Below are 25,804 nucleotides of genomic sequence, written 5' to 3' on the forward strand. Positions count from 1 at the left end.
GGACATTTTAGTCTGCCATTTTCCCCTGCTGTTGACAATTAACTCTCTGGTTGCTGTAACTGAACAAGAATATCAGGAATGTTTTTTGTTGGTTTCCTTGGAGCATTTTGCTGAACCTTGTGCAGTGGCTGTGTGAGAGCAGGTTTGTTCTCCTTTGGGCTGAGAGGTGAAACTAGGCTTTGAAAGGTTTGGGAAAATACTCAAAGGAGAAAAATAGAAAAACTAGAATTGAGAAAGAGATGCTTTGCTCACTACAAATGACCCCATGGTCCTCTTCATGGGTCTGGTTTCTCCACTGGGGATGGAGAGGAGAGGGGAGGTGGCCCTGAGGGCAGCAGAAAGCTCCCACCCTGACCACTGTTGTCTTCACTTGCAGTATTCAGGAGAAGTGCCTGAGAACAGAGTGGAGGTTGTGGTGGCCAACCTGACGGTGATGGACAGGGACCAGCCCCACTCTCCCAACTGGAATGCCATCTACCGCATCATCAGCGGCGACCCCTCGGGCCACTTCACCATCCGGACAGACCCCGTCACCAACGAGGGCATGGTCACCGTGGTGAAGGTAAGGGGAGGCTGAAGCACACCCGTGTTTGTCACCCCTACAGCCACCCAAGGATTGCCAGGAGTCTGCAGTTTTTCATGCCTTCTCTGCTTGGAAATGCGGGTGCTGGGATCTGTTGTTTGCCATCTCTCTCCATGCAGGAGTCCTGAATACTCTCACCTAAAGGTTATGGCACTGGTTCTGGGTTTCCCAGCTCAGCCCAGCCCAGCCCACCAGGAGCTTTCAAAAAGCCTCCCATACTGAAGGGTCTTCCTTCCATCTCCTGCTTCTCCTTGGCTGTTAGAGCTCTGTAAGAGGGAACAGCCCTGGGCTGGGCAGTCCTGCCCTTCTCGAGCCAGAAAAGCCCTTGATTGCTGTGAATCAAGGGGAGTGTTCCACTCCATAAATCAGGGAGTGCAGGAAAGATCTCAGGAGGAGGGAATTTTCTGGTAACAGAAGGGAAGGGGATTTTCCCTTTGACTGAGTTGTTTGGCGGGAAAACTGTTGGAGTAACAGTTTCCTTTTCCTGGTACTAAGCAATAAACACACAGTGTGGGACAGATCTTCAATTCAGGACAGCTCCACTCAAGTGGATCAGCAGAGGATCTTGTCTAAAGACTCCAAGAAATAAGACCATAAATATCGACCATCCCTTCTTCCCTCAGTGTGCTGGGAGAGCTGGAAGCCTCAAGATATCTGTAGCAGGTATCAGTTGTGTTTCCTTCCTTGCCTCCAAAGAGCAGGACTTTATCTTCATTGAAGTATTCACTTTTCTTTCAGTTCTGAGGCCAGTGAGTGTTTCTGCAGTCATTACAAACAGCCAGAGCATCACTGGATCCCTCCATCTTGCACTGAAGCTCTTCCCAGATAAGATGCCTGTGGATTCTCCCTCTGACTACAAAAAACAGCAAAGACATCACACACATGGGCTGTTGAGATGTGTAGGAGCTGCACAACACACACCATGCACTGCACGTGGGAAGGATTAATGCCTGCTGGGGTGGATAAAGCCAGCACCTCCTGAAGAGTCTGGCCTTTTCTGACAAAAAGTTTTAATCAACAACTTAGGTGGAAACAGTAATGTTTAAATTCAAGGGCTCTGTGCTGAGCCTTCTTTCCTTGTTGTTAGCTAAACAAGTTGCAGTCATTCTCAATGTGCACAGTTTGGCTGTTAGGAAAAATGACATCAGTGAAATGCCAGTGAGGTTCTGCTGGCAGGAACGTGTGAGCCTGTCCTGTTCCCTGACCCTTGGGCTATGTGTGTGAGTCTGCAGATGCTGAAACTTCGAGGGAGACATCATCCTACCTGCCAGATGGTATTTCAGCAGGGTCCTTTTATTTATCACTTTTTATTGCTCTGTGATGATGGTTGACAGCCTTACCTGGTGCAACATTATGAAACCTCTTCAAGCTTTAACACGTGTATATGGTTCCATGTATGTGTGTAAATATACACATACCCATATCTGTGTGTTTTCTGCTTAAATAAATGAATGTTTATTCAACAAAGTAAAATGCAAAAATTTAACTTCCACTGACATCAGCAGCCAGTCTGAAATCAAAATGCCAACACTCTCACTGCAAGCAGGAGACGACCCCTTATTCTTAATCTGGCAAAGTGTCAGGACTGTAGTTTAAAGGCACATCAAAGTGAACAACAGGGGATTTGCATGATCAACACTGCTGCACAAGGACTTGTGCCTAATGAACCATCCCTTATTCACAACTTGCAGGCAAAAAGCAGGGCAGATTCGTCAAGGCACCACTGATGCTGGTGTTGACTTTCCACTGCTGTGTAACCCACAGTGATCACAAAGCAGAGAACCACATGGAAATCCAATCTTGTCAAGCTGAGCTCAGAGCTTGAAATCGCATTGGATGTCTTCACATCATCACCTCACCTGATCCTCCTGGGTGCCAGGGTTCCCTACCCTATCAGGCCAGGAGGCTTTTTGGTGCATTTTCAGCAAGGAGAATGAGTGAAATTGCTTGTGATTAAATTTTCATGGTGAAGAAGGGAAGACTCTTAGGATTCCACCTTCTTCTTTGAAATATTTTGTTCTCCGTTAATAAGTGAATATGGTTAAAGATTTGGGGGATGTACTCTCATCAGACTGGGTGGCCAGTCAGAGCTTGTTCTTTGTGCTGTGGGAGCAGTCTCTGGCTGGTTTGATCACTGATGTAGGCTGAAAACACAGGTAAAAAATTAAGTCAAGTAATGAACCATTTATTTACAGACCCTGCATGGCTGGATTTTCACTCTTCAAAGCCACTTATACATAACTCCTGCTGCAAGCAGTCACAGCAACAGCACAGGGAGGGGGGTTCTGTGAAGCAATCCCACCACTTCACCAGCATTTTAGGGGCCTGAAATGGAGAGCCAGAAATCCGTCCAAGCCAAATTTCCCTTTGGAGTTCAGATTATGCTCATAGGGGCCATTTTGCAGCTGCCCTCAGCGAAACCCCGTCTGTAACTCCAGTCTGATCACCAGAAGTGCAACATTTCCCTTTTCTGTTCTTGCCTTTCCAAACCATTTCCATAACTGTGCAAGACCCTAATCTTCAAAGAAAGCCTTGATCAAGGGGAGAGAGAAACTTCCCACTCAGAAGAGACACCGCAGAGTCTGAAGACAATCTCCCAGAGCAGCAGTGGCTGCCCTGTGGCAGCCAGCTAAGTAAAATGTTATTATAAACTCTGCATGGATCAGAGCTGTGAATTTATAATGGAGATGCTGCTGAAGCTTCAGTTATTATTTGCCTCAACTATAACACCAGGCAAATTTGTTCACTTCAGTTAAAAGTACCCTGAGAAAAGGAGGACACGTGGCAAGCCCTGGGCATGGCTCTGCTGCACCCAGGTTGGAGGTGCTGGTGGAGGAGGAGGATGTGCAGCATCTCCAGGGGGATATTTCACAGCCAGATCAGACACCAAATATCCAGCAAGGAGTAGCTGCAAAAGTGCTGCTTTTTGATTTCATGTCAAGTGCTGCTTGGACATAAAAGTGAAAAGTAAGCAACAGTCCTACATGTCTTTGTCCCAAATGTCACAGCTCTGTGGACTTTTTCAGGATCCTGCTGCCGTAGAATCAAACAATCATTTTGGTTGGAAAATACTTCTAGGATCATCAAGGCTGACTGTTAACCTAGCAATGCCAAGTCCACCATGTCCCTGCAAAAAATAATATGCAGCATTTTCAGTGAGATACAGGGAGGTGGAAGGGGTGAGTGTGGTGTACAGAGCACAAAGTGCTCTGTGCACCATTATCCTCAGAGGGAGGCAGTTTTAGGGAGCAGAGGTATGAACTATTCTGGTAGAAATTGCTTATTAAGGTGTGAAAGAAGTTCTGCCTTAGGGCTGGACAGTGTGGCTGCAAGGAGCTGCTGTCCCACGGGGTTCAGTAGCTGAGACAGCACAGGCTATTGATTTTAACTTCTTTTTTTTATTTTTTCCCTCCAACAAAACTGTGTGAAACAGAACTCAGTGGACAAAGGAGAGATGGAGGCAGATCAGCTCTGTCCTGCAGACTGAAGTGTGGTGGACACTGTATGGTGACAGTGATGCCTCCTGGACAGCCTTTGGGGTGGCTGATCCAGGTTCAGCCCAGCTCCTTGCACAGTTTTTCTGCAGCCCTGGGTTTGTTGCTCCCAGAAGAAAGAGAAAGAAGCTGAGAGAACAGCCCTACATTTTGGGGGGAGGAAAAAATCTACTTTGCATCAGGCTGCATGCTGGCAAAGTTGTGTGTGGTCAGTGTGTCCTGAGCATCAGCAGCAGGGATTTTCTGTCTTCATTCCCCATGGAATGTGGCTGTGGGGAGGTTAGCAAACAGACCAGCATAGAAAAAAAGAAAAAGAATGAAAATTGAGGGAATGTAAATTAAAGGAGTGTGAAAAAAAAATTGAAGAAATGCATTAGTCAAATTGTTTCAGGCCTTGAATAGTCTTTAAATGGGAACTTCTCCCATGTTTTGAATGCAGCACAAGTCTGTGAGTCAGCACGGGTGGGTGTACTGGGAATCTTTATGCTTCCTTTTATTTATTAAATGTTGGCCCTGCCTGTCAGGAAGCCATTTAGCAACGGGAACATTTGCACTTCAATTGAGTAGAGATTTCGCTGTTTTACCTTTTGCCCCTGAAATTTGTTTCTCTCGCATAGCCTCCTATGATTTGATTTCCCTCCTGACAATTCTGGGTTTTAAACAGGACGTGGCAGCCAGCTCTGGCTGCTGTAAATCCCTGCCCAAGTCAGTGTAACTGTGGCATTTTACACCCTGAGTGAGCGCTTTGCAGACCCAGCGCTGGAGAAGGTATTAGGGAGGATGGATACGCTTCTAAATTTATAAATCACTGCAAAGCAGTTTTTAACAAGCAGAGGTGTGATCCTGCATAACTCAAGCCTCCCTGGCAGATGATTAGCGACTTCCCTCATAATAATTAGTGGGATGGTTTGGAAATTATTATTATACTGGGCTCAGTCACTCGTGCCAGCAAAGGCTTTTCACTCCGTCTGGCTCCTGAGACACATTGTCTTCATGTGTGTGTTGAGAAGAGATCTGTGGCCTCCCTGCAGCAAAACCCAGCTGTAAGAGCTGTAGGCAACCTCCAGAGATCACAAGGTGCCTTGCAGGAGGATGAGATGTCCCACTGGAAGGACCACCCGCTTAAGCTGACCAGGGATTGTTCCTTTATAAAGGAAGTTTATAAGCACCTTTGCTTATAAACTCATTTAAGAGGGAAAATAAAGAGCCCTTCAGGCTCATGGGTCCGCAGAGACCGTCCTAGTTACGCAGTCAGCATTTTTCAGTGCTAATAGCACTGCTAAGCTCCCGTCCCATCCCTCTGAACAGACTCCACCTGTTGCATTAGAGCAGCCCTGGGTGGGTTTGTTCATTTGATGCTGAGCTCTCACAGGCGGGTTGTCTTTTGGAAACCACTTAGCATTGGAACGAAGCACAGAACGAAGCACAGCTCCCTGCTGTTTGCAATTTTTCCTTTGTGGAATTTTTTTACCTGTTTGACCCTCCAAACACTGGAAGGCCAAATCCTCCACTGGCTTGAAGCTGCTCTGGATTTACACTTTCAAAAGCTCAGGAGGAAACGAGATGAGGCAGTGACTTTGATATCATCTGCCTTCTAATCTTGCAGCTTCCAGCCAGAAGGTAGAATTTATTCTCTGCTTGGCTCTACCCTTGCTTGTTTGTTTGTTTTAGGCAGTTGATTACGAGATGAACAGAGCCTTCATGCTGACAGTGATGGTATCAAACCAAGCTCCCTTGGCCAGTGGCATCCAGATGTCCTTCCAGTCGACAGCAGGAGTCACCATCTCGGTCACAGATGTCAACGAGGCGCCGTATTTCCCAACGAACCACAAGTTAATCAGGCTGGAGGAAGGGGTGCCCACGGGGACGGTGCTGACGACGTTCTCGGCGGTGGATCCCGATCGCTTCATGCAGCAGGCAGTAAGGTGGGACAGCAGGCAGCCAAGGGGCTCCCCTACAGCCTGGGGGCTCAGCTGCAAGGATCTGGGGAGCCAAGCAGCTGAAAGCTGATTTCCAAACTGACTGGTGGGATATGAAAGAAACGCTTAGCAGGGAGTGGCACCTGCAGTTGAGTGCTTGCACAGTGTCCCACAAGCCTGTAAACTCACAGGTTTCTGTGTTTTTACTGAGATCAGAGCTGTCTCATCTAGGGTGCTTTGGGCTCTGTGGGTCATGCACTTCATAAACACAGAGGTCTGGAAAAAGACATTATTTATTATGTTATTTCTGTTTTATGGGGGGAGCCTGAGGCACAGAAAAGGCTAGGCCTGGATTTTCAAAGGGAATGGCTGGGATTTTTAATCATGCCTTGTGTTGCTTCCAGAGGATTTAGGTTCAAGGTGGCTTAAAAGCACAGTGCAAGAGGAGCTGTGGGACAGTTCAGAGCAAGGCTGGTGTGGTTACAGAAAGCTGCTGGGCAGGTTTTAAGGTGTCATATAATTCAGTATTGCCTGAGCAGTCAAACACCCCTTCACAGGCCATTGGCACTTGGTCTGTATCTCACTGATGCTCCCCTTGCCTGCTCCCAGTAGATGCAATTTGTTCCAACCTTCCCTTTCTCTTCAGAGCAGCTGCCAAACATAACCTCCTCCTTAGCTGCTTTCCCCGCGAATGGGATTCAACTGGCAAAATTTTAACCTTGTAAAAGTCAGATGTTTGATCCAAGCAGCTTAAGATCACTTTTAGTTCATGCTGTGACCAGGAGGGTGTCACTCACTCTGTTTTGTCCCACCTGGGCAGACTGGGGACTGAATCCATGCTCCAGGACTCCAGTTCACACACCTTCCCACCAGGAAATAATTGGCAGAAAAGTGTAGGTGAAAATGAGAGTCCTTGTGACACTTTCACAACTATTTCAGCTCCATCTGTGCAGACAGGAAATGCATTTCCTGCCTTGGATGCCTCTGCATCCACAGAAATTGGTTTCCTTTTTACTCCCAGTCTGTAAGGGCTGCAGTATTTTTGGCAAAACCTAAGTATACAATGTGACCACAGCCGAGGCCACTTAAACTTACATCAGTTGTGACATTTCCTGTCAGGAAGAATTTGAAATATTTCACCTGGCACAGAGCTGTCTGGTCTAGAAAATGATAGTTTATTCACTGCCTCATCTTGTTTTCTTTAGACAGGTATTGTGACTTTGGAGGAAAGAGACCATCCTAACTAACAAGCCTATTTTTCTTATGTTCTTTTTGAAATATTGGCCTTTGAAGGGTCTTTATTTCCCTGATGTCTGTACCAAGGCTGGTTTTCAGAGGAGAGAACAACTCATTTCTGATTGAGTACCCCCTCTAAGCTGGAGGGGGGTGATCTGTAATCCAAACGAGTGCCTGCTGTTCCTGTCACTGCACAGGGCATGTGTAGGGTCTTGTAAGGCTTCCTGAGAGTATGAACAGCCAATTACTTGAATTGTTTCTTTCTTCCAGGGCTTCCAGGACACACATTTTGTGCATCCACCAGCACTCATTTCCAAACCCCAGTGCAATCTCTCTCCCTTTGCATCAGGACAGCCAATGCTCAGGCTTTTCAAGAAGCAGTGGGGATTTTTTGGGGTCCTGTCTTTGTGAGATGTAAAAAAGATATTTTGTTTTTTACTTCACAGTTGGCACTGGTGAGTTAGGAAAAAAGATACCCAAAAGGCTAAGTCTACAGATCCAGGATAAGCACTTTGTAGAGCTGATCCAGCTGCTAGAGCCTTGCATACAATTTTCAGTCTCTAAATAGTCTTTGATGAAACAGAGTTTTAACAAATAGATGAGGAAGCAGGAGCATCTCCAGTAATGCACAGCTTGGCATGGCCAGTGTCACACCTCAAGTTATCCTCATTAGCCACAGACACATTCACAAAGCCAGCTTTGAAACTGGATCCCTGGTCATTTAACAGAGAAAGGGCAGGAGCCTCACAGCAGTGATATTGAAATGAGAACATCCCAAAGAGTCTAGCTCCATGAAATGTAATTCTTTCCTTTGGCAGGGGTTCATGCAGCTGTCTGTTGCTCTCCTCTTCACATGGATTGATGCAGCTCAAGTTTCCCTTTGAGTTTCTGCTTCAAACAGCCCAATTCTGGAAAGGGATATTCACCAGAAGCCAGTAGCACTCTCACCTGCGTATCCAATGACAAATTATATAAAACTATCAGCAGGTCTGAGTTACCCATGAAATAAGCTCAGCTTCTGTTTGCTTATTTCAGTAATTTATAGTCTGGCCATTTATTAGCTTCCGGTTGGATAGTTATGCTCCATCTCAGTTCAAACGGCACAAAACTGAGAAGCAGAAATCAAAAGCAATGAATTAAATAAAAGCCAGGAAACAAGCAAGTGAGAAAGATGAGCAGAACACACTGATCTGGAGAGCACAGGAAAAGTTTTTCCAAAACAAACTGTTCTCAGCTGGTTGCATGGGACATGAAGAGACAATAACCGTGAGTTGACTGAGTAGCTGGGAAGCCACTCTGACAGTGGGGTATTCCCAAACTCTTGTTTATTAGTGGTGGGCAGAAAACAGGAATATCCTTTACTTTAGAAACCTGTTTTCAGAAGGGCAAGGTCAGGAGCAGGAGAGAGCAGGAATCCATCCCCTAATTCAGGCATAAAAATGAAGTGGTCATTGCAGACCCCATTTCTTCTCGGCTGCAGAGACCTCAGGATATGTCCTCTCCTAGCAGCAGGAAACTGGCATGTTAAGTGGCACTTAGTGGAAAAAAAGACCTTTAAAACTAAGGAAATTGAAAAATTGAATAATTGTAAAGGTCAAAAACCGGATACTCAATTAGCATTGTGTTTGTCAACAAAACCAGTTATCCAAAGGTCCTTTGAATCACGGGTCAGGAGTCCAAAAAAAAACGTATTTCAAGCAATATTAAGGATATGTCAGTGAAAAGACTGCCATGTATTTATTTCCTTTCTCTGTAGATACTCTAAGCTGTCAGATCCTGCAAACTGGCTGAACATTAATGCCACAAATGGTCAGATCACTACTGCTGCTGTCCTTGATCGGGAGTCAGACTACATTAAGAATAATGTCTACGAGGCCACATTCTTGGCGGCTGACAACGGTGAGCCCAGGCTTCACATTGTTCATGCTTCAATAAGACTCTAATGTGATGCATTAAGAGAAATGATGCCCTGACAGAGTTGTCAGTATAAGTTATCTTTTTCCCAGGTTTTTATGGTCAAAAATGTGAAAGTGGGACGGGAAATTGCTGGAGTAAATTAAATGTGCACAGTATACGGAGAGTGTTATTAAGGGAAAGGGAGGACAAATGGAAAATTGATTTGGGGAGTTCAGTGTAGCGGTGTAGCCCGAACTTAAAAAAGTGTCAAAGGGATGTGTTCTCCAAGGGCTGCCGAGCACACCGGTCCTGGTAATACCCCCAAAGGCACTGATCAGAGCATGCAGGAAGCCTTCCATCAGGAAACCAGAAATAATTTTATGGGATGGCAGGAGGGTATTAAAAATAAGCCCATCTGTTGGACTGAACGCGGTGGCTTTCATAAAAGGTGTGTCTGTTTTTGCAGCTGGGTGCTTTCTGTCCCCTGCCATTCCTGAAATGTGCAGCCAGCATCTGGGTGCTGCTGTGCTTCTTACCAAAGCCACTCAGGTCTCTTGGAGAAATTCTGTTTGCTCTTCTCTCTTCATTAAGGATCGCTCAGTGCTTTTGGTGCAGTCAGCACTGAGAGCCTCTGCACTGGCCAGAATTACATCCTGGGTCACAGCAGTGAGGGAAACTCATGGAAGAGTTTCAGTGCTGAGCAGCTGTACCAGGAAGGGAATTTTGCCCCTTCTTTGTGCCATGAATGGAAGGACTCACCCCACAGCCCCATCCTAAGCTTCCCCTCCATGAAGGCAGCCAGGACAGGGAAATTCAAAACATTCCCAAGAAGGTCTAGTGGTGTTCATCTGCAAAAGCCACAGGGCAAAACAGGTCAGATGAGTTAGCCAAAGCAGTGGTAGAGCTTGAACCCATCAACCTAATCCTCACCATCTGACCTTGCAAATCCCAGGCACTTGTACAACGTGGTGAGTTAACCCCTTTCTGGGCTTTGGTGCTGATGCACTGCAGCATCAGCACCTCCACATCCATCATTCAGCAGCTCAGAAAGTGAGGACCTAGATAAAGCTATTCTGAAAAATTAATCCATCACTGGTATATTGCAGCCATTAAAATGCACATAAAGCAACACCTTATTTAAAATTCTGTCTAGAGTGCTTAGGATAACAGCTAAAGTTTCATCTAGGCTAATAGACTCTTACCACATTTCTCCCAAGTTCCAGGTTCTTCGGCATCACGTACTCATCAAAGAAAAGCTTTGGGTCAAGGGTTTTGGTGGGGATTTTTCTCTCTTTCTTGAAGAAGCAGCAGCATCTTCTTCCCTTGAAGTTATTTTTGCTGTTCTCAGTACATGATAAAGCAGAAGTTTAGCCAAATACTCCTTGGACATGCTCTCTTTCTCTCCCTGGGCTACAGTGCAGAGATACTGTCTTTAAGAAGAGTCTTGGCTGCAGTGTAAGGAGGGTAAAAGGGGAATCCTAATCAACAGCACAGTTTTAACCTGATTTCTGAGGAGAGAGTCCCTTGGGTCACACAGTGTCTACACAAGTGTGGAGCCTGGCAGTGTTTGAAGCCCTCAGCCAATTCCAGCCCAGGGAAGCTGAGAACTTCAATATATCAAATTCCAACAGGTTTCATTAAACAGAGAGCTGAGCAAGAAAACCTTGACTTATACCTTGCTGTGGGAATGCAGACACTGACCCTGTGAAAAAGGCAGTGATAGAGAATGCAGGAGTTAAATGTCGATGCAGAAGTTGTATAGTCCTCTTCCTTTTGTCATTAGTATTTCAGTCTTAATTTCCAGGATCAGACCAGATTCTCCACTGGAGTCAGTGGTGCTATATCCTCATCTCCTGAGGATAAAGTCCAAGGATCCTTCATTTTACATCAGTACCTGCTCTGTCTATGTCCTTGCTCTCTCCAGATACGACAGCTGAAATTACGTTAAATGTCCCACAGTTTGTAGTACTTGGCCATTTAAAGAATTGTTTACTTTTCATTTCTCTTTAAACTGCCCCAGAACTGCACTCAGGAGCACAAAAAACCAAAAATACCAGGACTCAGAGCCCAACAACACTCAATGGTCCAACAAAAGTGCATTTGTATGTGCAGCAATTGCAGGTTATTTCAGCCACGTGCCAGTTAGTGCCTCTCAGGACTGAGGGTTTGTGTTCAGTCTGTCTCAGGGGTTACAGAGGGGGCCTTGCTTTTATCCCAGAAGATATTCTGGGTAATGTGAAAGCAGTAACATCACTTTTCTTGGTCCCAAAAGTCAGTTTTCATGTTCAGCCCCAGTATCCTGGTGGGCTGTCTGCCTCTCCAGAAGCTTTCAAGGCTGATCAAAAGACATTGTTTTAGAGGGAGACCTACCCTGTGCTTACAAGATGAAAGGATGAGATTCCGTGATTGAAGAGCTTATGTGGGAACCATGCAAAAAGGATTTCCAGGGCTCCTTCAGAATTTTCAAGGCTCCCTTGAGAAATGGAGAAAGAAATGTAGGAAGGAGAGTCTGAGGAAGCAGAAGCCTGGTGGGGAAATGGTTTGTGTAGCTTTGTATCTAGCACTGGGAGAGAGGGCCAGGGCTGAAAAGACAAACTTTAAAAAGAATTGCTGAATTCATGCTGTCTGAGGAGGGAGGCAGGCAGAGGGCAGGCCGACACGAAGCTGCCAGATAAATGTGTGGGGAGAGAAATGAAAAATACTGCGCCATTTCTGGGAAGGCTGTTCTCTCCTGCCAGAGCAAATCCTACACTGTGTAAGGGGCCATTATAGTCAGACAAATCATCAAGAAGGGGCTGGAGGACCAGGACTGCTGTGCTGTGGCATCCCTGCTGGTTGGGACAGATGTGGAGAGGATGGGGAGCTGTGTATTGGGACAAAACCCTGCTGCTGAGGGTTAGTGGCATCACCCAGCACGTCTGGTGATGGCTTACACTGCAGAACCTCTCACCACTGAAGCTGGGGCTGGATGTGGGACATGCAGGAGAGTTGGGCTTTCATTGAGGCAGAGCAATGGTCTGCAAAGCTGAAAACTGGCCAGCAAGTGCTGCAGTGAATGCTGACCAATGGGTCATCCTATGTAGTTTTTTCTCCTTCAAAACAGCCATTACCAAGATTTGCAGGAGCGGCTTGGCATCACCTGCTTGTAGTTTGAGTTTGACTGGGGGCATTGCTGCAGGCTACAGATCTGCAGAACCCAACCTCCCCACTCTGCAGGAGCGAAAAACAGCAACATTAGGAGGCTCGGGGAAGTTTTAATAACACCTCGTAAAGCAAGGGACCATGAAAGTGCAGTATGTCCCTAATGAGGTCCAGGGAGGGAAGCTGAAAACCCTGTTTTATTGGAACTGGAGGGCAGAGAGGGGTGGTCACAGGGTCACAGGTGTGTGTCTCCCGCGCAGGAATTCCCCCTGCCAGCGGCACCGGCACGCTGCAGATCTACCTGATCGACATCAACGACAACGCGCCGGAGCTGCTGCCAAAGGAGGCGCAGATCTGCGAGAAGCCAAACCTCAATGTCATCAACATCACAGCCGCGGACGCTGACATCGATCCAAACGTGGGGCCCTTCGTCTTCGAGCTGCCAAGTGTGCCATCTGCGGTGAGGAAGAACTGGACCATCTCACGGCTCAATGGTAAATGGGGCAGGCAATCCTGAGCACATTTGGGCTCTGGCTCGCTAATGAGCCCACGTGCGGCTTCCAATTTCGAAACTTTCCCACTTTTTTTTTTATCTGATTTTTATTTTTTTAGAGCGCATTACGGCTGACATTATAGACAAGATAGTTAATCAGAAATGATTTGTATCAGACCTGCAGCATAACTCGGAGAGACTTGGCACTTGGCTTTTTTTAATGCAGTTCATAATTATGAACAGTTATCAGTAGTGAACAGAGTATAAATCATCCATAATGGCCAAGGGGAAAAAAGCTATTATCAGTCTTCCTTATGTTCCTCCAGTGTAATTGTCATAAGCCACAATCAGGATCAATGTTCATTTCTCTGACCATAATTGCATAAAGGCAGCCTTTTAATTTACCATGGAACCAGGAGGGCTAGGTAAGTGTGAAGATTACCAGCATGTGAAGGATTTTTATATTGCTGTGTGCGACCACAAATGGCCATAATTGCTCTGCTTATTGGTAGTTTCAGCAGAGGATGGGAAATATCGTGGAGTTGTGGGCTGGTTTTGGCTTCAAAGCTGAGGTCTGGCAGAGGGTGCCAGACCAGGGGCAGCAGCTCTTGCCCTCACAGCTCAGGGCTCTATCACAGTGGGATTACCTGGCTCTGCCTGTCATCAGAGGGCTCCCAAAATCCTGAGGTGGGAGCTGGATGAATACAGAACCTGTGCAGTGGACAGGGGCAGCCCAGCCTCAGTAAGCATTATCTATGTGTAACTATTTGCATTTGATGCCATTTTGAGCACATGCAGCTGGGCTTGCAAATGGCATCCAGGTAGGCTGGTGCAGCAGTGAGAACACAGAGTATTTGGCAAAGCACAGGCTGGTTGTTGGCCAGACTGTTGGGGCAGAGGGCTGAGGCTCTCCTGCCCAGGTGTGCTGTTGCTAATCTCTTCTGCAGGGCTCAGAAGAGGGCTCTAGCAGAGGAGGTGTGGCTGCAAGGCTCTGTCAGTATCTGTCATCTGCCTGTCTGTCTTGGTCTCCAGGGGATTATGCCCAGCTCAGTCTGCGGATCATGTACCTGGAAGCAGGAGTGTACGACGTGCCCATCATCGTGACGGACTCAGGAAACCCTCCCTTGTACAACACCTCTGTCATCAAGGTGAAGGTGTGTCCATGCGACGAGAACGGTGACTGCACCACCATCGGGGCTGTGGCTGCTGCAGGGCTGGGCACAGGAGCCATCATTGCCATCCTGATCTGCATCATCATCCTGCTGAGTGAGTACCTCAGGGCCTGGCCTCAAATCACACGCTGGGTTGGGTTGGAAGGCATCTGGAAGCTCATCCCATTCCAATCCTCCTGCCATGGGCAGGGACACCTTCCGCTATCCCAGGTGGCTCCAAGCCCTGTCCAGCCTGGTCTTGGACACTTCCAGGGGTGGGGCAGCCACAGCTTCTCCGGGCAACCTGTGCCACACCCTCACAGTAAAGAATTTCTTCCCAATACCTGCTCTAAATCTACCCTCCTTCATGTTTCCCTGTTTCCTGCTGTCCTGTTTCTATAGCTGGTGTTTTTTACACCCCATGCAGAGGGCAGATCCCTGAGATTGGGCTGTGGGGGTGGTTCTCACTTCTGCATTCAAACCTCCTTCGCTGCAGCATCAGCAAAATGAGCTCTGCCTGCAGCAGACCTGTCTTTCTCAGACTTCCAGTAGCTTTGCAAACATTATTACACCTGACAACAACTTGTAAGTAGGGAGTGTGAGAGGATCCTCCACATTTTGCAGGAAAAGATTGAAGGCCTCTTCCAAATTTCTGTGTCAGACTCTCCCATAGCTCTCATGTCCCTGGCTGGCTGTGAATATTACTGATTCCCAGTATCAGATACACTGGTTATGGGAGTCTGGCTAGTCCCTTGCAGAGCTAGTCCATAACTGTGTTCTTCTGGTTGTTCCAAGGAAAAGAAGAATAGTAGTTATTCCAATTGCTTTTAAAATTACCTCATGTTGGAGGATCATGGGGGATTATGAGTGCTTTTAGAGGAAGGATCCCCAGTTTGTCAGGAGTGATGGAGGGCTGGGTGTACATCACAGGGAAGGACTGGCCATCCCCTTACTCAAGGGAAAACTCTCTCTTTCACTCAGGAATGCTGACAACCCCAAGCTTCCATGAGCATTACTGATAACCATGTGCACACACACTTAAAAATAAAAATTATATCATTATAACTTCAAGCAGGAGTTGGCACAGTAGGAATAGATAAAAACAAGCGCTGAAGTGAACAACGAGGTAAATATTCATCAAGAAACACAGGATGAATCCATGGGACTCTCATTAAAGCTAATGGGAGCTATGGTGCTAAATCACATTTAATACTTACCCACAATGTGTTCAAACAGAGAGCAGACAGAGCGACGTATGCTCCAAATGTCACCTAATGGGGACATGATGTGGTACATGAGGAGAGTGGGTCACCCTGGGCATCCATCCACATCCTGAGCCAGGGGTGGGAATGTACTGGGGTGTTAGTGATCTACTGGATCAGGATGGAGAGTGGGGAAGGAACCAGGTGTTTGTGCTGAGCCACGATGCCCAATTCCTGCCCTTCATTCCCCATTTTGGCTGCTCCCTTCAGCCAGTGTGGTTATTTGCCCTGATGAAGATGAAGATGTTTGTCAGCCCCACCTCCTTTGGCTGTGCAGGTTTGCTGCTGCCCCTGGGGCCAAAGTTTGCACTGCAGCCACAGAGGTGATTGAACACAGGTCTTCTTTTTGCTGCTCTTGTATAAATCCAGTGCTAAAATACAATTTAAAACGGTTGAAAATCCTATTGACTGAAATTAACTTCAGCTGAAGGACATTTGATTTAAGAGATTCCTCTTTCCATTTTCAGATACATTATCCCATTTTAAATTACGGGTTTTATTACAAAAGCTTATTTTTACATTCATTGTAATTCTAATTGACTTTTTTTTTATCTTGGAGAGCTGCACAGCACTGTATCAGTGATGAAAAATGTAATTTGCAATGAGCAGTTTTACAGTTACATCCTTCCGATGTTTTGCCTGCTTTCTATCTGTTTCAAATCATGACCTCTAAACACTAGCCTAGAAGAAGGCAGATGGGGGATTTTCTTGTGCTATTTGTCCATTTTAGAGTGAGCAGGTCAAAGTTTAAAAGGAAGAAGAAGCAAGGGGACAGATCCAAGATTGCTCCTGTGAAGGAAGTTTATGCCTTTACCTTTGCTCAAAGAGGTTTTTTTTCTCCTTCTTGCTACCTGGTGTATTAGCTGCACAAATAACACATTTAGAAGAGCAATGCAGTAAAAAATTGTGAAGGGTGAAGACAATAGATTTCAAGGAAAACTACATGCAGAGCGAAAATGGTTCTAACAGCAGTAATAGCACTTCCCATTCTGCAGAGTGAATAAAAGGAAGGAGAGTGCACTACATCCACCATTGACACTTTGAAGGTCTTTTTTTTTTTTCCAAGGTAGCTGTAAAGGCGTTAATGGCACAGTTTTTTCCACAAGTGCATGAAAAAGTATCATTAAAAAAAAAAAAAAGGAAATAAAAAGATAAACCCTGGTAACCATTATAATATTGTCTTTGTGGACCAGTCAGGTATCTTGTTGTGAGAGACTTGAAAAGGAACAATGAGAAAAGGACTTCAATAGTCTGCTAAATAGCTGAGGTTTTATATTGCAGATAAGAGTTACATTTTCTTTCCTTTTCTTTTTTTCTTTCTTGAATAGATCTAGGATAAGCATTAAAGAAATGCTGAACTATCTGAAAACAGTTCTGTTAGCTGGCAGGCAGGGATGGCGGCCGGTTGGCACACAATGGCAGTAATTAGCTGTCCGGTCCTCTTCCCTCACTTCACTGAATTCCTGTTGGGTATAAACACTGTGGTGCTGGGAAGAAGAATTTGGATCTTCCTAACCAACTTACCCTGCAAGCTGGATTGTCCATCCATGTCCCCAGGGTCTGGTTTCAGCTGAAAACTCCAAACTCTGGGATCTCACGTCCTGCCTGAGTTTGTGTGTGTTGGCTGCGTTGGTTTGGCATAGTTGAGGTTGACCCAGGTGAAATGAACCTGGGACACTCATTCCCAACTCCTCTGTCCATCCCTTGCTCCCTTCTCCTGCAAATTGCCGCCTTTGCAGCTCAGTGTGGGGCTTGCATGGAGAATGGAGGGGAAAGCAGGCAGTGGGAGGTGAAACTGCATCAGCTACTTAACTTCATTCTTCATGGCATTATTTGCAGGAACTGAGTATGAGAAGGAAAACAAATGTATTCTTGAAGAAGACAAGATCTGGCTGCCTTATGTTAGTGGAGACTTGAGTTCCCAGATCATCCTGCATGCAGGAATTCACAGGAGGTGTGAATTTGGGAGTATTCACACAGGGGGTGACACAAGTGTCCTTTGAAGGGTGAGGTTGTGGAGCAGTGAGCCAGTGTTCCCTGTGGGTAAAGTTGTTTAAAAAGGGAGAAATTTCTCCTGATTTTAGAACTGCTCATCTCTGCCTGTTACTGCACTGAGAGAGATCAGCCAAGCCTGGCACACGGATGCTGATGCCCGAGGAGCTTGGCTGTGTGCTACCAGATTGGCTCTCCCTCGTTCTGCCAAGCTAGCCCTGCTCTCTGAAAGGATTGCAGATGATCTGAGATTTGCTTTCCAAGTCCACGGCCAAATGCATGTGCTAATGTCCTGGCTAATCTGATCTCAGAAGTCTAAAGAGCCTCCCTCATGGACCAAAGAAGAATATGAGGGAGGCCAAATTGGATTACAGGAACCAATGTTGTGCAGCCTCCCCAGATCAGTCTTGCCTGGCCAACTGCAGAAAAGAGCAGAGATTGTCACAGTCAGGGCTCCTGAGCTGAATGAGTTGAGCCTGTGCCATGCTGCTGGAACAGCCCCTTGTGCACAAATCTTGGGTATCTCTACCTGTTTCCTTCTCTGCAGCTCTCTTCGCTCCATTTTTACTTTATGCCCCTGAAAAAAATAAAAGTGGAAATCTAATCCTGAAAACTCAGGATGTAGATCAAATATTTTCAGGAAGCTGCAGTTTTCACACTTTCTGGTTTCGTCGCCTTTGATTTTGTGTTTTACTCCTGATAAATATCAGCTCAATCAGCATCGGTGATGGATCTTAAAGAAATGTTTGTAGAGGGATTCTGTCACAGTATTTACAGCTCTCACTGATCTCTCCCTTAAAAATCACACCAAGCAATAACTTAACACTTTATTCCTCCTACCAGCAGCCAGTGAGGTTCTCCAAAGTGGGCAGGAGTGGATGAGGTGTTGGCACACTCTCAGCCTGGCCATGTGCTGCAGGAATAAGAACTCACCCAGCTTTCTCCCCCTGCAGCCATGGTTCTGCTCTTCGTGGTGTGGATGAAGCGCCGGGAGAAGGAGCGTCACACCAAGCAGCTCCTCATCGACCCCGAGGACGACGTCAGGGACAACATCCTCAAGTATGATGAGGAGGGAGGTGGAGAGGAGGATCAGGTGAGAAGATCCCTGAGTTCTGGCCAAGGAGCAGTTGTGCAATCTGCGCTCTCAAAAAGGCAGAAACCACATTATTTCCAGGGAAAGACATGCAAAGGGTTGTGTTCCTTTTTTTGTGTTCCTTTATTTGTGGCCAGGCAGCTTTATTGGCTTCCCTGGTGTGGTGGGAGCCAGCAGGCCCAGGAGATGCAGGATATTACTGGGACATCCTCCTTGCAAACAGGACCATGCCAGGAGACCAGTGCCATGTGGATTTTTCTACCCCCTAGGCAACTTCCTGGAGAAGGACTGTAAATCACTCTATTGACACTCATGTTCAAACCATATTTCTGTTATTTAAGTAATTAAAATTGTATATTTTGCCAGAGATCCTCATAAAACCAGCCAGCAGCTACCACCCTGCCCAGCCCTGTGGTTGCTGCCTCATGCCTTGGCTCGCTTGAGCCTTGAGCTTCTGTGGGCTTTCCCTGCATTTACTTAATCATCTCTAATGTGCCTTTAATTTCTTTTAATTTCTGGACGTGGTTTGTGGGAAATGTCTAAAGAGATTTGGGGATTTTCTCTCTCACCACGAAGCGCGTGGTGGCAAAGCTTTGCTGGGTGGCAGAGCCCTGAGCCACAGGCTGCCTGAACACGTCAGCTTTCCTCCTGTGGTTCTCCCTGCAGACACCCATGATGATGTTGCATGAAAACTTCCCTGGCCTGCACTCCTGGGATGTGCTTTTCTACTGTCATGTGTCTGATTCCTCAGCTGAAATAACAAAGTTTGGTCACTCATGTTGAAGTTGCTGGTTTTTAACTCCTATTGAATGCTAGTAAAGAGCCCAAGACACTCTTAAATATGATGTTAGTGCAAATTATGTGGCTTTACATCATATAATGACTTTATTCTTTTTTTGCTGAGTTTTTTTGGACTACGTGGCTCAAGGTCAGTGCTTGGGGATCCCACAAAACCACATCCTGCCATGGAGATCCTGGTGGGCAATCCCTGTGAGAGCTGCCATGGCAAGCTCTGAGGCAGGAGCTTACCCAAACCTTGAAAACTTCTTATTCCACAGAAAAAATCCTCACAATTAGCATTTCTTTTTTTCCTTGTTGCTGTCAAGTTATTTATAAATATTGCTCCTGGAGATTCAATCATCCCCGTCAGAGCACAAGGATAGTTTTCCTGGTAGAACAAAGAACTGTTCTAAGCATTCCAAGTAGCTGAAGTATCTGGTTTCAGGCAACTACACTGTAGGCTTAAATATTTTAGAAAGGATTCGTTAAAAATAACAGCAAAGGAAGAGCAGCAAAACACCATTACCTACATGAATACATTTTTAATGAAATATTACCTGGTTCTCATTTCGTGATAGAAACCTATTCTGTTGGGATTTTTCACAAGCAAAAAGAACATAATTACTTTGAAAGGCCTACATGCATAAATGCAATACACATTTTAATGTTTTTACTTCTGTTGAAATGTAATTGCAATAATATGTCTACCAACACTGCGTCTCCACATTATATTATGTATTGCATCAAAAACTTTTGCGTACACCTATGTACACACAAACAAAAGCCAAATATCTAGACACTGCATGAAATACTCAGAAAATATTTAAATACTTTATTTAACTTACAAGATACACTCTTAGGAGGTCAATTTTATGAGCTGCTCAGAGGTAGGTTCATCTGTAATTTAGATAGAGATGCTACATACCCAGGGATAAGATTTGTCATCAAATTTCGGGTGGAACAGAATTAGAGCCCTCGACTTGTTTGCACATTGAGCAAGTCAGTGATCTGAACGAAAAGCTCTGGGTTTCACACTGTGCCTTCCCATTTGTCACAGGATTACGATTTAAGCCAGCTCCAGCAGCCAGAGACCATGGACCACGTGCTGAACAAGACACCTGGAGTCAGAAGGGTGGATGAAAGACCCATTGGTGCTGAACCGCAGTATCCTATAAGACCAGTAATCCCACACCCAGGGGATATTGGTGATTTTATTAATGAGGTATGTTCTATAGGGCGTCCTGTGTCACATCTTCAAAGCTTGAGCAGCCAGCTAAAGCCAGGTTTCCCTGACTGCATGGACCAAAGGGTGCTACTGCTCATGCCACAAGTCTGATGTTTTGTCTGCCAGACAGGGAAACGATTGGCACAAGCAGAGGATGCAGGGCTTGGCTTCATGAAGGCATTGAACCAGCAAAAAGCCCAAGATTTCTGTCTTGTGGGTGTCACAAATGCTGTGCTTTTCAGCACTCAGGCAGAACGAGCCATTTGTGGCTCCTGGATTTGTAATTATTTCAGCAGTCTGTGCCTTCCTCATAAGCTCTGTTTGGTGTAAAGCCTCAAAGAGTTTGCAGCACAGAGAGATCAGAGAAGGTTTCTTTATTTTATGTTAGATTACTGCTCCTTTATCTGCCTGTACAAATATCTACCCATTTGGTATTTCTTATCTCATTTTTAGTTTTGAGTGATTGAGTGGTTACAAACCAATCAATGCATTATTTCCTCCGAGACAAAGCATGCCATCCGTTTCCTAAGCCAGAAAAATAAATGTTACAGCCATTTAATTCTATTATTACATGCATTTCCTGCTGTGCTTTCCTCATTTTCATCATTAAAATCCCTTCCTCCTTTGTCCCTTTGCCCATCCCTCACTCACATTTACACACATCCACGCTCATGAAGACTCGCTCTTCTTACACACACCCCTGCTGCTGAAACCAATTCCATCTCCCCACGCTGAGGCCAGGGCTTCTGAAGGTGGGAACGTGGAACATTTGCTTTATTGCAGGGCTATTCCACCAGGCTTTTCCTGACGCTGGGCTCTGCAGCAAAGCAATTCTTTTTCTCCATGTCCCGAGGCCATTTTCGTGGTCTGCCTACACTGCTGCCCACACCGCACAGGAGCAGCAATGCTCCCCAACCCTCTGCCCAGGATTCCACACCCCACGTCTGTCCTAATTGCAGAATTTTGCTGGGAGTGTTTGTTTTTCTTTTTTAATTTTGTTTTCCTAAAGGAATGAAAATCATCTGAATTAAAATATTGGTGGGAGCAGAAGGGTGCTGGTTTTTGTTTCATTGGCTAAGCTGGAAATCTCAACAGGCAGCCCCAGCAAGGGCACTCTGGACAGAACAGAAAGCTTTCCAGATCCAGCAATGGATCACTGGAAATAACTCCCCTGGCACTCAGTGTGACTCTTTTTCAGGGACACTGGGAATTTCTGGGTTTTCTGCTGTGGGCAGCTGGAAGGTCTCTACCCAGACATGCATCCAGGCAGCCCTGAGACCCTCATTTCCTCACCTTTCCTCACCAGTCCTTGATGCCTTAAGGATTTTTAGCTTCTATTTTTCGTGTTTCTGTAGCTTTGGTGTGTAGCTCTAGGCTCCATCTAAAGTGCTAAAAACCTCTGTTCCCAGCATTTCAGACAAAACATTGCTCTCAACTGGAAAATCCAAGGACACTTCACTGCCTCAGAGCCCCAGAATACACAAACAGCAGTGAACTGGGGGAAGCAGGCTTGCGGTGGTTGTGTATTAATTGCACTGAAGGTGTAATTGGGGAATTGAGGGTAATATGTTAATAGACCAAACTTGTAAAATGTGAAGAACTCGTGAAGAACTCATAAAATGTGAGGAACTCATGACTGGCCATTCATTTTGGGTGTAGCCTGTTGAGTAAGCTTTGTCTGCCCTAAATGCACCTAAAGGCCTTTAATAAATTTGTCTGCTTTTTATTCTAACTTTGCCTAGCCTTCTGTTTTAGGAAGCCCTATTTTAGGCATCATCCCTTCTTAGCTTCACTGGAGGGACACCAAACTCTTTTTCTTTCTTTGTGCATCCTCCTACCAACCAGTGTCCTATCTCATTTAACTCACGAGATTAGTGTGTATTTTTACAGGTTTTTTTCTGTAGCAAAAAAAAAAATCAAAATACCTAGTGTTTAGTCAAAATCAAACCCCAAAACCCCGTGGTGGGTACTAACCCCATCTGTTCACCCCCCCAGGGCCTGCGTGCAGCAGACAACGACCCCACAGCCCCCCCATATGACTCGCTGCTGGTGTTTGACTACGAGGGCAGCGGCTCCACCGCCGGCTCCGTCAGCTCCCTCAACTCCTCCAGCTCCGGCGACCAGGACTACGACTACCTGAACGACTGGGGGCCCAGGTTCAAGAAACTGGCGGACATGTACGGGGGAGGAGAGGAGGATTGAACTGACCTCATCTTATTTAAAAAAAAAAAAAAAAAAAAAAATTTCCTGGGAGAAAAAAAAAAAAGGAAGAAGACAAAAAAAAATCTAGGAGAAAAAAAAACAAAAAACAAACCCACAGACGACGTTAACGAAAAGAGCCGATGCAGGAGCAAGAACTGTACAGATGTGGCAGCTTTTTTAATTAATATCCCCTGCTGACTGTATTGTTATTTTTAGTGGTGATATAGGAGGTTTCTTCTTTTTTTTCCTTTTTTTCCTTTCTGTTTTTTTTTTCTTAGAATATTGAGCTGTCTCGCATGAACACTTGTCTCTGCTGCAGGTTTCTTTTTGGGTTTTTTTGTTTTTTTAATGTCAGCTGGGATATTGCTCGTTTACCTGCTTTATGACTAAAGAGAGTGAAAGGCACTCTGTCTTAACTTGAATTTCTTAGAACAGAAGCACTGTTTTTAAAATATATATATATATATATATATTTGAAAGTGCCTTTTGGTGCATGTGTCAGATTCCCTTCAATCTCAGGAGTGATGAAAACAAACATACAACCATCCTGGGCAGCACTCCCTGTGACCCTAAGCCAGTTCTAGCTGGGAAGGAGTTAACAAAAAGGAACTGTGGAGATTGTTTCTTTTTTGCCTTTTTTCGTTTCTTTTTGTTTTGTTGGTTTTTTTTAAGGGGGTGACTCATTCTGGGGTGGAAAAGGATGGGAGGGAGGGTGGGGGGGAAGGTGTTTTGAGTCAAAATCTTAACAGCCATCTTTAAGCCTCAGCAGGTGGTGAACTAGTCATCATGTTGTATATAATTCAGTGTTATCAGATGCAAAATACCGGCCAGGGGGGCTCTGCTGGCCCCTGGCCACACTCAATGTAGCTGCATAGAACTATAGCATTGATACAGCCTTTGGTTATTGCAACAGAAATCTCCGACAGCCCTTGCCTAAACCCTACCAAGTAAATCGTGACATGACCAAAGGCCCATCTGTTTGTTTTTCTGCTGTCGCCGTGTTTTGGCTCCCACGACCTCGCGAGCGAAGGACACGCCGGCGGGGCGAGGAGGTGCTGGTGTCCCACATCCCTGAGGATGCCCAGCACGGTGCTGCTCTCCTGGGCTCAGGCAGGGTTTGTGCAGCGCCAAGGACAGGGACAGGTTACCCACACTTTTCCCATCCGTAAGTATGGAGTTAGTCTAGCACCACATCAATGCCTTGGAGCATTAGTAGCCAAAGCTCAACAACATCGTGTGACTCAGCTAATGTGTGTCCTTTCTATTCGATGGGTAGGCGCTGCTATCTGTAGTAAATGTGTTTTTTTGGAGAAGAAGTGCAACGAGGGCCTGTTAAGTATCTTGTGGTGAATATGCTCAAGCATTGCCAAGTAAGCAAGAGGTTTCGCAGCATCCAGGCGTAATTCAACATCAGTATTATAAATGGTAGCAAACTACCTAGTTTATATGTAGGGTCAGTTTAACCAATAACAAATAGTTATTAGCTTTTTTTATTACATTTTTCCTTTACTGATTTGGACTAGTGGGTTTATGTCTAATGTTTGTAAAATGATTTAGACTGCATGGATGTGTAATATAAACCACATTTAATGGATTATGAGCCACTTAATTAATGTGCTATGAAATCTTGGATTACCTGTGTTTTATATTCTGCAGACGATTTTGCAGTGGGTTCGCTAAAACTTGTAAAAGTGCTTAGATATATTTTCCTTTAAATCCAAGAATGTGCACAGTATTGGAAGGTGATTGTCCAGGGGATAATCACGCTTTTTTTGATATCTCTATTAATTCTCAAGTTGAATGCTAAGAGTTAAAGGGGGGAGGCGGGGGGAGCGAGCGCGTGCACATGAGAGCGAGAATGAGAGGACGAGAGCTTGGGGTGATGAGTGGGCGCCTTTCAGAGGGTAAACTGGGCTGCAAGATCGTCTCTATAGATTTTTGAAATGCTCCTAGTGCATTTTATATTTCATTGTATCATATTTTCTATAAAATGCAATTTCTGTAAATTAATGAGCATTTGAAATGTGTCTTGTATGAAGTGGAATGTGGTAAAAAAAGTCTGCCCGAGGGGACTTCAAGCGTTACCAGGATGTTATTAACCACCAAGGGTGAGATCTTTCTTTTTGTCTTGGTCGGTCAGTCGGTCAGCCAATGGGTCAGTTTGTCTTTCATGGCTCAGAGAGCAAACTCACTCTCACCCAAGGTTCTTAAGGAAACCAGGAGGCAATAGCGTGGATCTCAGAGGAGAGGGACAGCACTGACGGCAGCAACGAGGTGAGGATGTCACACCACAGGCATGGCCTGGCAGCACCTGACACTTTTCCAAATTCCCATTCTGTAGCTGGGAACTCAGCCATCCGGTGTGACCACCACGGAAGTCTTAGTTTGTTCTGCCATGTGCCATCCCCCTCCTCTTGCCCACTCTTGACAAACCTCACAGCCCCTGTCCCCAGCTGCCTGGCACGGAGGCTGCATGGCCCCACAGCCTCTGCTCCTCACCCATGGCACTCTTGATTCTTCCCCTTTTCTTTTGGAAAAGCCACAGGCTGGAGTATTTCACCACCAGGGCTTTGCACTGCGCAGAAGCTGCCTGGGCACAGGTGTAGTGAATAATAAAAATGCACTTGGTGTTTCTTGCTGCTGGTGTCCATCGCCCTGACCTCATCACCGACACAGGACAAGGATTCAGCTCGAGGTGATGCCCATGGGTCTCTGTGTGGTGGGTTGGTGCCTCCTGGCTCCACGTGGCTCCTGGAATTCTCGTGTGGATCCTGCAGTGCCAGGTCTCTGTTGTGAGCTGTGCCCTACCATCCACCTGGAACCCTTGCTGGGGAGCAGCAGCTCAATCCCTGCTCCAGAGAGCTTGGTGCTTGATGTGCTCTGCGGCTTTGGCTGGGATGAGGGATTTCAGGTAGGGAAGGGGCTGGCAGAGGTGTGGGATGGCAGCTCCAGGCCATCAGCAGTGGCGAAAGGAGCCACTTGGCCATGAAGGAGATGCTGTCTGACTTCAGCTTGTCCAAACATTTCAGGTTTTTAAGAACATTTATGCAACCTAAGTCAAACAAAACTGTTGGAGTGATTAAAAATAAACCAACCTGTTTCCATTGCTGACTTCTTTTAAAATCAATGGATATTTTTTCTGCAGCATTTGCAATCCAGCCATTCCAATCCCACCAGCCTATAAATCAAACCAACCAGATTATTGTGTTTTGACCTAGTTCTGCTCAGTCTCCCTCTGCAGGACCTCTCCTTCCTCTTCCTCCTTTTCCTCTCCCTCTTCCCCTTTTTCCTACCTGCATCCTGACCCCCTGAGTTTTACAGCCCCCCAAGTAACAGC

General features: G+C 45.8%; 1 protein-coding gene across 1 annotated transcript in view; it reads left to right on the top strand.

Moving 5' to 3' along the window:
• CDH4 (cadherin 4) overlaps window positions 1-22,950 on the top strand; it is a 406,749-nt gene extending 383,799 nt beyond the window's left edge. The window contains exons 9-16 of the mRNA XM_085079451.1: window positions 377-562; window positions 5,749-6,002; window positions 8,989-9,131; window positions 12,530-12,763; window positions 13,795-14,028; window positions 18,121-18,260; window positions 20,098-20,262; window positions 22,261-22,950. Of these exons, the coding sequence (XP_084935577.1) occupies window positions 377-562; window positions 5,749-6,002; window positions 8,989-9,131; window positions 12,530-12,763; window positions 13,795-14,028; window positions 18,121-18,260; window positions 20,098-20,262; window positions 22,261-22,467 (1,563 nt within the window). The 3' untranslated portion in view covers window positions 22,468-22,950. The remainder of the gene's footprint in view (window positions 1-376; window positions 563-5,748; window positions 6,003-8,988; window positions 9,132-12,529; window positions 12,764-13,794; window positions 14,029-18,120; window positions 18,261-20,097; window positions 20,263-22,260) is intronic.
• Window positions 22,951-25,804: the final 2,854 nt, after the last annotated feature.

This window comes from Lichenostomus cassidix, chromosome 20, assembly GCF_008360975.1.
Source record: "Lichenostomus cassidix isolate B80296 chromosome 20, HeHo_3.0, whole genome shotgun sequence".
In the NCBI taxonomy this organism is placed as follows: Eukaryota; Metazoa; Chordata; class Aves; order Passeriformes; family Meliphagidae; genus Lichenostomus; species Lichenostomus cassidix.